The 16117-nt window shown below is 42.2% G+C and overlaps 1 protein-coding gene across 3 annotated transcripts in view; it reads right to left on the reverse strand.

Moving 5' to 3' along the window:
- Window positions 1-16117, reverse strand: part of LOC139265918 (mitofusin-1-like) — a 99623-nt gene that overhangs the window by 19154 nt on the left and 64352 nt on the right. For all 3 annotated transcript variants that reach the window (XM_070883504.1, XM_070883506.1, XM_070883505.1), the window contains exons 15-17: window positions 11048-11203; window positions 9222-9418; window positions 986-1120 (exon numbers count right to left, since the gene is read on the reverse strand). In XM_070883504.1, the coding sequence (XP_070739605.1) occupies window positions 986-1120; window positions 9222-9418; window positions 11048-11203 (488 nt within the window). The remainder of the gene's footprint in view (window positions 1-985; window positions 1121-9221; window positions 9419-11047; window positions 11204-16117) is intronic.

Raw genomic sequence — 16117 nt, forward strand, 5'->3', positions numbered from 1 at the left:
CCCCTCCACTTTTCCTCATCTCCTTTCTGTCTTTTGCTTTTGTCTCCTTTTTGTTTCCCTCTGTCTCCCTGCATTGGTTCCCATCCCCCTGCCATATTAGTTTAACTCCTCTCCAACAGCACTAGCAAACACTCCCCCTAGGACATTGGTTCCGGTCCTGCCCAGGTGCAGACCGTCCGGTTTGTACTGGTCCCACCTCCCCCAGAACCAGTTCCAAAGTCTTTGGCAGATGCTGACAACTTGGAGACTTCGATTTTTCATGCAGACAGTGTGCAACATAGTTCAATGCAGACTGGAATAGTGCATGACTGCAGCCCAGCTGGGGCATGCGCCCACACTGTGCTGAATGTAAAATTGTAATTTGTACTTCTGCCCCATTTCTTTATTTTCTACCGCTATGATTAAGGTAGCATGATTTGTCTATGGTACTACCTAACCTAAAGCTTGTTTTTTTCTGATGATCAGATAATAGCATTGATTTTCATTTTGTTTCTCAGATAATAATGAAAATATATTCTGTTAAACTAACCTATATTTATAGAAAGACACAGGATTTTATCCCAATTTTGGTGATGAAAGGTCTAACATGAGTAGCAATTACAGGGAGAAAAAATAATTGGTGATGTGGTGCAGGCCCATGCAGGAAAAGGATATGAATGTGGCACCAATTGCCACATTTTCATGTGCATGTAAACCACATGATTTTCACCAGGAAAGAATTCAAGCTAGACTTTATTCCAATAATGTGAAAGATGCTTCAATGAAACTGCCATTCCAGTTTAGTTAGGATCAACCATTTGTTACTTGGGACTTATCACAGGTTTTTCTGCATTACTTGGGTTTTTAGCATAACTAATTTGCACTAAAAATATGGTTAAAGAATTGTGATAAAGAGTTCAACTTGCTTGCATTGAAATTTGTTTTGGTGTATCGACATTTCAGGGATAAAAAGTAGGTACTATGAAAATATCAAAAGAATTATCACCTCAGCAGCTTTGATCGGTTTTGTGTGGATTCTAGGACTTCGATCTTTTTGTTGAGGTTGGAGACTGCGTCTTCTAAATTTTTCTCAGTGACATCTACCTGCTGGCATAGTCGAGCAAAGGTACTGGTCATTTCCCTGAGAGAAAGAACAAAGGCAAAAAGGACAAACACAATTTGATTCATTTATTTATTTAAAAAAAAATCACTTGGTGATTGTCTCTATCTTTGGACGTTGCAGCGATTGTATTATTTATTCTGTCCCCATTTAAAAATAACTTTTTAGCTACTCCCCGGCTTGGCTGGTGTAAGACATTATACCACCAAAACTTGCATATATTGTTTTGCAGGTCCTCGGGAGGTCCCAAAGTAAAGTCACCATTGTAATGCATGCAAATGCAGCAGCCAATTTGAACACAGCAAGGTCCCACAAACAGCAATGAGATAAATGATCAGTTAATCCATGTTTGGTGGTGTTGATTGAGGACTAAATGTTGGCCAGGGTATCAGGAGAACTCCCCACCACGTCTGCAGGCAGATGGGACCTTGGTTTAACATCTCGTTAGAAAGAGGGGCAATTTTAGGGAAACATTTGCTTATTGTTGACAGAATTTCTTCTTTTCAAAAATCAACACTCCAGCCAGTTAATCTTTATTAAACGGTTTGAATCTTACTAACTGCAGTGTTCTTAAAAAAAAAAACACAGCAAGATCAGCAAGTTGACATTTCCCACTTTATGTGCACACTAACAAAACCACTAGATGGCAATATGCACATTTCTTAGTAGTCCACCATATCTCATGACCAAGTTGGGTGAATTAACAATTCAATCAAAATAAATACACAACTCTCCCTTCTTGATTTTGAGAGGGACTTCTATGTTACTACCTTCAGTTACTTCTCTCCTGTCCTTGACCTTTTTTGGCCTATATTTGAGAATTCCTTTTAAAATGAGGAAGCTTTGAATGTATCAGAAACCGTGATTTGTACCAAATCTTGGCTTCCAAATTTGTTCAAAAGAGCATAGCCTTTCCATTGCCTTGCGGGGCCATCCCCACCACTATAATCTTCTCCACCCCACAACCCTCCAAGGTCTCTGCACTCCTCCAGTTCCGACCTCTTGCACATCCCCGATTTTCAGCATGACACCATTAGCAGCTGTGCCTTCAGCTGCCTAGGTCAAAAGCTCTGGAATTACCTCCCTAAACCTTACTGCATCTCTCTCCTCCTTGAAGACGCTTCCTAAAATAAGAATCTAAATGGGGTACAGGAGCAAAGGGATCTTGGAGTACAAATACACGGGTTAACAAGGCCATATAAAAAGCAAACCAAGCACAAGGATTTATTTCTCGAGGGATAGAATGAAAAGTAGTGAAGTTATGCTAAACTTGTATTGAACTTTGGTTAGATCACATTTGGAGTACTATATGCTATTCTGGTTGCCATATTATAAAAAGGATATGGAGGCACTGGAGAGGATGCAGAGAAGATTTACAAGGATGATACCAGAAAGGCGAGGGGGTACCTATCTGGAAAGGATGAACAGGCTGGGAATCTTTTCTCTTGAAAAGAGAAGGCTGAAGGGTGACCTAATAGAAGTCTTTAAAATCATGAAAGATTTTGACAGAGTAGATACAGAGAGAGCATTTCCACTTGTGGGGGAAGAAAGACTTGCATTTATATAGCGCCTTTCACGACCACCAGACGTCCCAAAGTGCTTTACAGCCAATTAAGTACTTTAGAAGGGCAGTCACTGTTGTAATGTAGGAAATGTGGGAGCCAATTTGCCCACAGCAAGCTCCCACAAACAGCAATGTGATAATGAGCAGATAATCTGTTTTAGTGATGTTGATTGAGGGATAAATATTGGTCAGGACACCGGGGAGAACTCCCTGCTCTTCTTCAAAATAGTGCCATGGGATCTTTTATGTCCACCCAAGAGAGCATCCGAAGAGATAGCCACAGGCCCCAGTACTGCCATGGTAATGAGGCAGGAGGTATACCTTGCTCTTCCTCCTCAACTTCCTGTGTTTGCTTGTCAGGGCATCTATTTCCAGTGTCACCCCAAGAAGCTAGCAGAGAGTCTCTCATCAGGACCCTCCTCGGGTTAGAAGTATGAGTGAGCCCCGTAGCAAAGTGATAAAAGGCCAACAGTTAGATTGCATTCCTTTTCTTGCAGGACCCATTCAATTTTGGGGCATGGAGGTGTTCTGGCTGTTATCCTCATACAGCAGCCGGAAGGCTGAATGCTAGCAGCCAGTGCTGCATTTACAAGCCTCTTTTCACTCTTTTCTCCCCCCCCCCCGCCCCCCCAGCCAACAACCCTCCTCCACCACAGCCACCTCTGATGCACCCGAAGGTCTTATCTTTACCCTCCTTTTATTTCTCATTTGGACCATGCCCCTTGATGACGTTGTCTATAAGCACGGACCAGTTTTCATATGTACGCCAACAATACCCAGCTTTACCACTCCACTACCACCCTTGATTCTAGCACTGTCATCGTGCAGTTGTATTGGCTGTCTGACATCAAGCAGCTCAATATCAGCAAAGCCAAAGCCATCCCTTATATGGCCTCCCAAACTATAAAATGTGCGTTCTGGACTCCTGATACCATTTCCCTTCTTGGATGCCTGCTCAAGCTGATGGCATGCATCTTTGATAGCCAGTTTAGCTAAGCTGAAACCCTCATCATCCATACCCTGGTCATTTTCAGACGCAATTTGTCCCAATGCTGTTTTCCAGCATCTGAGCTGCACCCTACTTCAGCTCCAACTTACTCAGAATGCACCCAACCCCGCACAAAGTCTTGCTCACCTATGACCTTAATCCTTACAAACCTCCATTGGTTACCCATCAAACAGGGCATTAACTTCTCTAAATCCCTTCACAGCCTCAACCCTCTCTACCACTGCAACCTCCTCAATCCCTACATGCATGTTTTAGGGTTGCCAACTTATGTTTGATGCATTCCTGGAGGTATCATCACTGCTTTCAACTGGGCCACCCCCTTGCTCCTGCCATTAATCACCCGACAAATGTTAACCCTATGTTTCTCTCTTCACAGATGCTGTCTGACCTAAGTGCAACACAGCATCGGCTCGCTTTCCCAGTGTGTGCCAGTGCCACCCAATTCTACCTCTCCGGCACCACCATCGACTCCAAGGCTACCTGTCGGACATAACAACAACTTCCTACAGCACAACACTAGAAAACGTGAGGCCATACTGCTTGGCTCTTAAATGCCGCTGGTGCTGACTGCTCACCCAGGCTGTCACTGATGGTGTACAACCTCGGCAAACCCGAGCTGAGCTGTCCTTTGCGAGCAGCTGAAGAACACTGCTCACTCACATCCCCACCTCACTGCTGAAATCCTCAGCTCATCAAACATTGATTTCTCAAACACTCCCTCATCAGTCCACCCACCCTCACAATCACCACAACTACTGTACAAAGTCCCACACTCTTATTTATCCCAGTCCTTGCCCTGACTCAGTGCCCCAGCAAATAGGCCACAGGGTCCTCATTCTCACTTTTGAATCCCTCCATTGCTTTGTCCCGCGAAGGGGAAAATGGGAAGCCTTCTCTTCCCACGATATCAAGGGTCGACGCTCGTCCCAACCCGCGTAGCAGTCCTCGAAGTTATTAGACGGAGATGGATGGCAAGGTATAACGATCTTTAATTACGGACATCCGGGAACACTTCTCATCACAGCCGCCTGAGAGTGGAGGTGTTCCCCGAATAGCAAAATTGTACATCATTTATACATTTCATAGACTCCTTCGCTCCCCGGTACGACCTCCCTTGATCTCTAATTGGGTTACCTTATCAGTAATATTTTGGATTGATAGACCAGGATCTCAAGGCAACCTCAGACCTTAACTGGGATGACCTCATTGGGTTAGAATTTGCTGATCGTACATGGCGCCTAAAAGTCTCTCTAAAGTTTTTTCAGAGAGTCTTATCAGTATCTGTTTAGAGTCTTCCATGGTGTCTTATTTTGTCGGACTGGACATACCTTAATGTTATCCAGTGTGCTAGTTCATCAATGTTGAATCAGAGGCCTCTGGGTCCTTGGTACTGGAATATGTTAGAATGTGTGAGGTCAGCTGCAGAACTTCTGCCCCCTTTGCTGAGCCGACGTAGAAGCCAGCACTTTAAACCTTCTTACGCTTATACCCCTAATGCCAATTTTCTCTTACATCCCGCACTCCTTCAGAAATTCTCTACAATCATCTCCAACAAAGAAAAAATTGCTGGGCTATGGGGAAAAACCAAGGGGGTGGGACTAATTGGATAGATCTTTAAAAGAGTTGGCACTGACACAATGGCTTCCTTTTGTGCCGAATGTTTCAATTCTATGATCAATTCAATTCTTTTCCTGGACAAGGCCCTGCCAAGAGGCGGGTATGCTCCAAGAGGGTGACTGGACCATTTTAATGATCTAGCCCAACAAATTTGGGCATATCTCCACCTGGATAACAGAGCACACTTAATGTGTGCTTCACTGTCCAGAATGGGGGAATGGGGAGTGGTGGGGGTGTGGGGTGTGGTGGTAAAGAGGGAGGGGGAAAGAGAAGTAATATCAGGGCTGTGTAGTCATTCAAATAAAAATAGGTGGCCAAAGTATCAAGAAAAAAACTCTCTTCAAAGACAAAAAGTGCAGCATTTAATAGCAAGTCCTTTTGTAGTTAAGCACAACCGGTCAACCTGTATAGTACATAGAAACATAGAAAATAGGTGCAGGAGTAGGCCCTTCGAGCCTGCACCGCCATTCAAAAAGATCATGGCTGATCATTTCCTCAGTACCCCTTTCCTACTTTCTCACCATACCCCTTGATCCCTTTAACTGTAAGGGTCATATCTAACTCCCTCTTGAATATATCTAACGAACTGGCATCAACAACTCTCTGCGGTAGAGAATTCCATAGATTAACAATTCTGAGTGAAGAAATTTCTCCTCATCTCTGTCCCTAAATGGCTTACCCCTTATCCTTAGACTGTGACCCCTGGTTCTGGACTTCCCCAACATCGGGAACATTCTTCCTGCATCTAACCTGTCCAATCCCGTCAGAATTTTATATGTTTCAATGAGATCCCCTCTCATCCTTCTAAACTCCAGTGAATATAAGCCGAGTCGATCTAAGCTTTCTTCATATGTCAGTCCTGCCCCCGGAAATCAGTCTGGTGAATCTTCGCTGCACTCCCTCAATAGTCCTTCCTCAGATTAGGAGACCAAAACTGAACACAATATCCCAGGTGAGGCCTCACCAAGGCTCTGTACAACTGCAGTAAGACTTCCCTGCTTCTATACTCAAATCTCCTAGCTATGAAGGCTATCTCGTCATTTGCCTTCTTCACCGCCTGCTGTACCTGCATGCCAACTTTCAATGACTGATGAACCATGACACCCAGGTCTCGTTGCACCTCCCCTTTTCCTAATCTGCCGCCATTCAGATAATATTCTGCCTTCATGTTTTTGCCACCAAAGTGGGTAACCTCACATTTATCCACATTATACTGCATCTGCCATGCATTTGCCCACTCAACTAACCTGTCCAAGTCAACCTGCAGCCTTTTAGCTTCCTCCTCACAGTTCACACTGCCACCCAGCTTAGTGTCATCTGCAAACCTGGTGATATTACACTCAATTCCTTCATCTAAATCATTGATGTATATTGTAATTAACTGGGGTCCCAGCACTGAGCCCTGCGGCATTCCACTAGTCACTGCCTGCCATTCTGAAAAGGACCCGTTTATCCCGACTCTCTGCTTCCTGTCTGCCAAGCAGTTTTCTATCCATGTCAGTACATTACCCCCAATACCATGTGCTTTAATTTTGCACACCAATCTCTTGTGTGGGATCTTGTCAAAAGCCTTTTGAAAGTCCTCCCTTGTCCACTCTACTAGTTACATCCTCAAAAAATTCTAGAAGATTTGTCAAGCATGATTTCCCTTTCATAAATCCATGCTGACTTGGACTGATCCTGTTATTGCTTTCCAAATGTGCTGCTATTGCATCTTTAATAATTGATTCGAACATTTTCCCCACTACAGATGTCAGGCTAACCGGTCTATAATTACCTGTTTTCTCTCTCCCTCCTTTTTTAAATAATGGGGTTACATTAGCTACCCTCCAGTCCATAGGAACTGATCCAGAGTATATAGAATGTTGTAAAATGACCAATGCATCCACTATTTCTAGGGCCACTTCCTTAAGTACTCTGGGATGCAGACTATCAGGCACTGTGGATTTATCGGCCTTCAATCCCATCAATTTCCCTAACACAATTTCCTGACTAATAAGGATCTCCTTCAGTTCCTCCTTCTTGCTAGACCCTCGGTCCCCTAGTATTTCCGGAAGGTTATTTGTGTCTTCCTTCGTGAAGACAGAACCAAAGTATTTATTCAACTGGTCTGCCATTTCATTGTTCCCCATTATAAATTCACCTGAATCTGACTGCAAGGGACCTACGTTTGTCTTCACTAATCTTTTTCTCTTCACATATCAATAGAAGCTTTTGCAGTCAGTATTTCTGTTCCCAGCAAGCTTCCTCTCATTCTCTATTTTCCCCCTCCTAATTAAACCCTTTGTCCTCCTCTGCTGAATTCTAAATTTCTCCCAGTTCTCAGATTTGCTGCTTTTTCTGGCCAATTTATATGCCTCTTCCTTGGATTTAACACGATCCCTAATTTCCTTTGTTAGCTACAGTTGAGCCACTTCCCCGTTTTATTTTTACTCCAGACAGGGATGTACAATTGTTGAAGTTCATCCGTGTGATCTTTAAATGTTTGCCATTGCCTATCCACCATCAACCCTTTAAGTATCATTCGCCAGTCTATTCTAGCCAATTCACGTCTCATACCATCGAAGTTATCTTTCCTTAAGTTCAGGACCCTAGTCTCTGAATTAACTGTGTCACTCTCCATCTTAATAAAGAATTCTACCATATTATGGTCACTCTTCCTCAAGGGGCCTCGCACAAGATTGCTAATTAGACCTTTCTCATTACACATCACCCAGTATAGGATGGCCAGCCCTCTAGATGGTTCCTCGACATATTGGTCTAGAAAACCATCCTTAATACACTCCAGGAAATCGTCCTCCACTGTATTGCTACCAGTTTGGTTAGCCCAATCTATATGTAGATTAAAGTCGCCCATGATAACTGCTGTACCTTTATTGCTGCATCCCTAATTTCTTGTTTGATGCTGTCACCAACCTCACTACTACTGTTTGGTGGTCTGTACACAACTCCCACTAGTGTTTTCTGCCTTTGGTATTCCGCAGCTCTACCCATACAGATTCCACATCATCCAAGCTAATGTCCTTCCTTACTATTGCGTTAATTTCCTCTTTAACCAGCAACACTACCCCACCTCCTTTTCCTTTCTGTCTAACCTTCCTGAATGTTGAATAACCCTGGATGTTGAGTTCCCAGCCTTAGTCACCCTGGAGCCATGTCTCCGTAATCCTAATTATATCATATTCGTTAATGGCTGCCTGCGTAGTTAATTTGTCTACCTTATTATGAATACTCCTCGCATTGAGGCACAGAGCCTTCAGACTTGTCTTTTTAACACACTTTGTCCCTTTAGAATTTTGCTGTAATGTGGCCCTTTTTGATTTTTGCCTTGGGTTTCTCTGCCCTCCACTTTTACTTTTCTTCGTTCTATCTTTTGCTTCTGCCCCATTTTACGTCCCTGTGTCTCCTTGCATAGGTTCCCATCCCCCTGCCATATTAGTTTAACCCCCGTAAAAGTATTTAATTCCCCACACTTACTGCAACAAATTAAGGCTGTTCAAGATGCATCATGGAGCCACATCAAGTAACTAAACCAGCTGTTTATGGAATTGTTCATCAGGCCAAATCTCGCTGAAATTGGAGTATTTATTTGGAAAAAAATTAAGACACTTAGTTTAGGTGGCATTTGTGCAAATAAAATGCCTCAAGACCATATGTTCAAAAAAATGAGCCCCAAGTAATTTTTTTTTCCCTCTTAAGTTTGAATACAAACCTCAGTGTTTTATTTAAAACTTGGATTTAGAAAAGTGACCCAAAAGAACCATCGAACATACGAAAATGACAGACAGGTCCTTAATGCTCCCACCCACTAGTAGTTAAGTAAGCCTCTGGGAGAGGAAAAACCTAGGCTAATTCAGGGATGAAACTAAAACTCTGGGAAATTCCTCTTCAACCCGCAAAGCAATGCAAAATAAATGGTGAAAGGTACTTACTGATGGACTTGATGGCTACAATTTGCACTTGTAAAACTAACAACCATCTGCAATTTCTCTGTAGCGTAGTCTACAAACTGGCGCTTGAAAGCTCTCTCCTTTGCCTTTGTTGTCCATGTCAAACGTTCATACATGTACAATATACTGTAGAGACTTAGAGCAATAGCTATAAGTCTCCAGCCCACAGCTCTGAAAATCTATGGCAAGAATCATGAGAAAATATGAATTTACAATCACACCGCACTATTTATAAAATAATACTGTAAATCTGATAAACAAATTACACCTTCGCCCAGAAAATATGATAGGAAGAGATTTTGATTTTGTCTGCCTATCTAGGCTAAAAGTCTTGGGTGAGCCCCCATGCACTGTTTTTTTTATATAATAGCTTAACTATTCATTATTAAATGTTTCTGCTGCTCTTTCAATTATTGGTAGAATGAAAATCCTATAACCAGCAGCACCTTATTTCTTGAACTGTTACAATATAAATAGAGACTATGGGGGAGAAATTTGGGAGCGCTAAAAGTTTGTAAGATTAGCGCCAGACATTAATGGTTTTAAACTTTTTCAAAAAATTGGCGGTTGCGCTCCAGGAAGGAAATCAGGCGCTCCACTTCCTTCCTGGAGCGATCAGTAGCAGGCGGGGCGGTGAGTGGAGTAGTGCTGCACACTGGGCCGTGCAGCACTACCACGTTCAAAGGCTCCTTCCCTCCCTTAAAGGGAAGGGCCATCACTGTAGGCTCTAAAGAAAAAAAACTGTACCTTCTCCACTATGGCAGCCGCAATCCCACCCGATCAGCCCGCCACTCAAGCAGAGTGCCGGATTGATCGATTGAGGGCAGGAACCCACAAAAAAACCTGCAAGAGAGAAGGTACTTTTTTAAAATAAACTTACCTTGCCCCCGAAGCAGGCGGCCGGTCAATACACGTCTCCTACAGCTGTCAGTGTTGCTGCAGGGGACGGATCGCAATTTCGGGTCCAGGGCGATGTGCACGCCGATGATGTCACGATCTCCAGGCAAAAGAGATCGGAGCGCAACACCATACCGCCGCTGCAAAACTCCCGCCAAATTTAGTGGGAGTCGCTGATCTCGCTACACCCAGTCGCAAATCCATTTGTGCTCCATTATCGCCCCCCTGGAGGCGCAAAGGAGCCCAATTTCTCCGCCTTAAAATATATTTCATATTCTACTAACTTTTATTTATATAGCGCCTTTAACGTAGTAAAGGTGCTTCACAACAATTTTACAACACGTTAGGTATTCACCATTGAGGGAGAGAGAGAAAAATTAACTGGGTAGCTGCAACCATAATATTCCTAAACTTAATACCACAGCAGAGCTGAAAATATTCATCATGATTAGCAAATAATTGGGAAAAAATGGCATCAAATTACTCTTGGGGATTGAACTAATTTGTGTTGCAATCTTATTCCTCCTCGAGGGAAAGTCTTACAAAAGGAAAAATTTAGCTAGCATGACTATTCCCACATCACTATAGTGCATCTCCTAGCAGACTGTTTTCGTGGCTTTATTGGGAGGTACAAGTGCTCAAGGACTCAATTGTCCAATTTTCTTGAAGGTAACATGGATGTAAAGGAGTAAACTTGGATGTAAAGGATTAAGCCAGTAATAAAGTTAAGATATATCAAGTCATGACTGTGAAAACAGATTAGAATAATAATTACTGGTACCACAAGTGATGTGATTAAATGATACAGCACAGGGGGTCATTCGGCTCCATCATGTAGGTGTCTATCGTGGTAGCTTATTCTAATCAGATACTAGCTTAATTTCAGCAACTATTAGAAAAAAAATACTTGCCACTCCTCCAATAATGACAACACCCACTGAAGTCCGCGATGTCAGAGAAGCTAACCCAGTAACTAGGGAAATCATCAGCTCTTCCTGTGCCATGCTTTCTTGAGCAAGTGCAGGTACGTTTGTCACAGTTGGTGTTATGGGTAAAGGTCGAGGAATCTATAGTATGAGAATGCGAAAGCATATAAATTCGAATTGTATTTTAAATGTAAAAAACAGCAATTATATGTCAGTCCTAGGTTAAGGAGCCAAATGGAGTGAGTGATAGCTCAACAAAGATGGAGTACTATTGTGTGTATATTTTTCACTCAGTAGATTGATTTTCCACAAAATATTTTAGAATGTTGCCCTCAAGTGAGGTCTGTTAGTGACACAACCATTTTTGTAAATGAAACAGATTATATTATAAAACATCAAATTTGTAAGAAGAAAAGAATCTAAAGACTGCATAAAATCTACAGTGAACTATACTAAAACTTGATGATGATTTAATTATTCTTTTACTATAGTGTTCAGATTGCAAATACAAATGCATCATCTCTAAGCTGAATCAGAGCTAAATATCTGCCTGAAAAATAAGATATACAAGAATGATATCTCTTTAAAAAAAAAAATTGTTTCGACTTCTATAGTGAATGCAAACTTTTCCATTTAATCTCTTGGCTATTAAAACTAGCAATTCTGCTGACTCTTTGAGGAGGTTCTCAGACAAAAACAATACTTGACGGCCCGGATTTTGCTGTACTAAAAACGGCGAGGCTGTCGGTGCTCATCGCTATTACTGGGTAAAATGGACAGCAACTTCTGGCATCCGCACATATGCAGTTAAACACGGAAATCTGGAAGTTACTGTCAAAGATACCCTGCTCCTCCACAGAGCACGCTGCTGCAGTCATCGCTGATGGAATCTGTTAAGGCATGAACTTAAGCTAATTACCCACTATTATCACATTGAAGACCGATGAAAAACCTAAGCCTTGTTCAATCAAGAGTAATTGAGTTTTTAACAACATATTAAGTTCATAATTACAGCTGAACAACCTCTCTGGCCCTGAAAAAATTAATTTTAGAAGTGTGGAGTCTCATTCCTTCAGAAGGAAATTAATGTTTTTATGTTTTTCTATGAAAGTTTCTCCCTTAATCCCATGTGCTTGTCCCAATCTTTATTTTGCTTTCCGTACAATGATTTAAATACAATTTATATTTCCTGTGTTTTTCACTTCCTGCTTTGCCATCTGTGAGGAATCTTCATTCTGATTGGTTGATCAGCTTCCCTGCTGCTCCACCTGCTCACAAACACCACAGATCCCCTGTAAAGGGCACCGAATTCAAACGAAAAGAGGAAGCCTGTGCTCCAAAGCCCGCAAATACTTTAAATTTTGCCGTCGACTGTAAAATCCAGGTAATTATCTTTCTGTCTCTAAATTTTTTTTAACGTATTTTATGTTGTGTACATCACACTTCAATGATTTAAATCAGTTACATTTAATCTGAATGCCACACTTCAATTCTGTCACATTTTGACTGAAGTAAACAGGATCTGTTCAGTTAAGCCTTCTGATTTGTTCAAAATTCTACCACTATGAATCAGGAACTAAGAACCAAATGTCACATAACCAGTTAAATCACTCAGTTTCTTCAAATTACTTTGGCCACCATTTTCCTTCTTCACTCAGGTCAGTATGTACAGATAAAAATAACATTTATAACAAACCATTAAAAATACCATTCTGATAAAAAAGAAAACTTACCCATAAAATGAATAATTTATTAGAAATGCCTGCAACAGTTTTATTCTACATATGTCTGCCCCTCTTCTCTCTGAAGCTTGATATTAAATCAACCTTTGAGGTTCGGGGAGTTCCAGTTCTTGATGACAAATTCTGTGTTTGGGAGGTTTAGCTTCAACCATGCTGCTGTGCAACTTCAATATCCAGACCGCAGTAATGATAATGTATCTGACATGCGTATCTTTAAGTCTCACCAAAGTGCGTAATCTTTCTTAACCTTGTGTCAGGCATGTGATGTATTGCTTCGGTAAATTTGCTGTATTACACAATGGGCATACCGTTGTCACACTTTGCCTGCAGCAGGGCTGCAATAAACATCAGAAACTGCATTCCAGGTACTTGACTAATGGTGGGAAATATCACAGAAGATGTACTCCCTATAATATAATATATATATATATATATATATTTAATTAATAAAAGAAAAACAGATGTCACAAACAAATGGTACATATCCTGGAAAATATGACCATTTTGTATTGTAAGTCAATCAAACAAAAATCTGTAGAATGCAACAAACCAGTTCTTTCACAGCAAAGAAACAGTCTGCTAGCTAAATTAAAGAATGAAATTAACTTAAATTTTACAATCAGAGCCTCCAAAGCTGAAGAATTAATCTAGCACCCATTGTAACTTTTCATCCTCTTCGGAATGAAAATTAATTTAAGTACACAACCTAGTGTCAAGATCTATAATAGGAAGTCTAGAAGCATGGAAAAAAATTGACATTTTGCAGTACCCTTGAAACCATCATGGAATCTTAATCTTGTTCTCCACAACCGGATATATTGCCCTTTTAAGCCCATGTCATCTTGTGACTTCAAGTCTTTGACTCTTAAAACAGAACAGTTACATTCCTGACTCTATTTTCAACATGTATAGTCATCGAGCTCTCATCAATCTACCATATTTTATTTGGCACTTGAATCGGGTCATTTAAAAAATAAAATTAATGCATTTTATGGCTAAAATACGCAGAATGTAATCGATTAGAAGAGATTACAGTGCTGACATTTTTTCTGCACTGCATCCCTCGAAGAATGCAAATTTCTTTTTTTTTAGGATTTCATATTAAACAATAAAAATTAATTATTGTTAAGCACAATATTTTTTTTTTTAAAAAACCTTTAGTTTCAGTCACTATCATACCCATAATTTTCCAAAATAATGGGCTCACAAACATAAGGCCAGAATTTGCTGTAGCAAGGCATCTAACACCGTCTCCCGTTAAGTTAGACTTGCCCTTGCACGTTTAGGTTTTTAAATTTTTTGCGTGGCAAGTTGTTGAAATTGCAAGCCGATAACATCACCGCTCCGATGAACGGGCCACATCATCCGCATGCCCGATACTAGGCTCCTGAAACAAGCGCTCTACTCAGAGCTCCGACAAGACAAGGTGGGCAGAGGAAATGCTTCAAAGACATCCTCAAAGCCTCCTTGAAAAAGTACAGTATCCCCAGCAACACTTGGGAATTCCTGGCCCAAGACCGCTCAAAGTGGAGGAGAAGCATCCGGGAAAGCGGCAAACATTTCGAGTCTCTTCTCCGGGAGCATGCGGAAGCCAAGCGCAAACAACGGAAGGAGCGCACGACAACCCGAGCACCCAACCCACCCGTCTCTTCAACCACCGTCTGCCCCACTTGTGAGACTGTAGGTCCCGCATTGGTCTCATCAGTCACCTGAGAACTCAAACGTAGAAGCAAGTCATCCTCGACTCCGAGGGACTGACTAAGAGAACATAAGAAATACGAGGAGTAGGCCATTTGGCCCCTCGAGCCTGTTCCGCCATTTAATAAGGTCATGGCTGATCTGATCATGGACTCAGCTCCACTTCCCTGCCCGCTCCCCATAACTCTTTATTCCCTTATCGCTCAAAAATCTGCCTATCTCCGCCTTAAATATATTCAATGAGCCAGCCTCCACAGCTCCCTGGGGCAGAGAATTCTATAGACTTACAACCCTCAGAGAAGAAATTCCCCCTCATCTCAGTTTTAAATGGGCGTCTCCTTATTCTGAGACTATGTCCCCGAGTTTTAGTTTACCTTATGAGTGGAAATATCCTCTCTGCATCCACCTTGTCGAGCCCCCTCACCTTATAAGTTTCGTTAAGATCACCTCTCATTCTTCTGAACTCCAATGAGTATAGGCCAAACCTACTCAACCTACCTTCATAAGTTAAACCCCCTCATCTCCGGAATCAACCTAGTGAACTTTCTCTGAACAGCCTCCAATGCAAGTATATGTCTACAGGGCTGTAGTAATACCCGCCCTCCTGTATGGATCTGAGGCAAGGATGATGTATAGAAGGCACCTCAAGTCGCTGGAGATATATCACCAATGATGTCTCGCAAGATCCTGCAAATCACCTGGGAGGACAGGCGCACCAACATCAATGTCCTCGACCAGGCTAACATCCCCAGTATTGAAGCACTGACCACACTCGATCAGCTTCGCTGGGCAGGCCACATAGTTCACATGCCAGATACAAGACCCCCTAAGCAAATGCTTTATGCGGAGCTCCTTCATGGTAAACGAGCCAAAGGAGGACAGCGGAAATGTTATAAAGACACCCTCACAACCTCCCTGGTAAAGTGCGACATCACCACTGACACCAGGGAGACGCTGGCGGAAGACCACCCGAGGTGGAGAAAGTACATCCGGGGAGGCGTTGAGCTCTTCGCGTCCCAACGCAAAGAGCATGAAGAGGCCAAGCGCAGGCAGCGGGAGGAGCGCGTGGCAAACCAGCCCCACCGACCCCGTTCCTCAACGAATGTCTGTCCCACCTGTAACAGGGTCTGTGGCTCTCGTATTGGACTGTTCAGCCATCAAAGAACTCATTTTGGGAGTGGAAGCAAGTCTTCCTCGATTCCGAGGGACTGCCTATGATGATGATGATCCTTCCTTAAATATGGAGACCAAAACTGTATGCAGTACTCTAGGTGTGGCCTCACCAATACCCTGTACAGTTGTAGCAGGACTTCTCTGCTTTTATACTCTATCCCCCTTGCAATAAAGGCCAACATTCCATTTGCTTTCCAGATTAATTGCTGTACCTGCATACTAACTTTGTGTTTCATGCCCAAGGACCTCCTAGGTCCCCCTATACTGCAGTATTTTGCAATTTTTCTTCATTTAAATTATAATTTGCTTTTTTTTTTCTGCCAAAGTGGATAACCTCACATTTTGCCACATTATACTCCATCTGTTAAATTTTTGCCCACTTCGCCTGTCTATATCCCTTTGCAGATTGTGTGTGTCATCCTCACAATTTGCTTTCCCACCC

The sequence above is a fragment of the Pristiophorus japonicus genome, chromosome 6 (assembly GCF_044704955.1).
Source record: "Pristiophorus japonicus isolate sPriJap1 chromosome 6, sPriJap1.hap1, whole genome shotgun sequence".
In the NCBI taxonomy this organism is placed as follows: Eukaryota; Metazoa; Chordata; class Chondrichthyes; family Pristiophoridae; genus Pristiophorus; species Pristiophorus japonicus.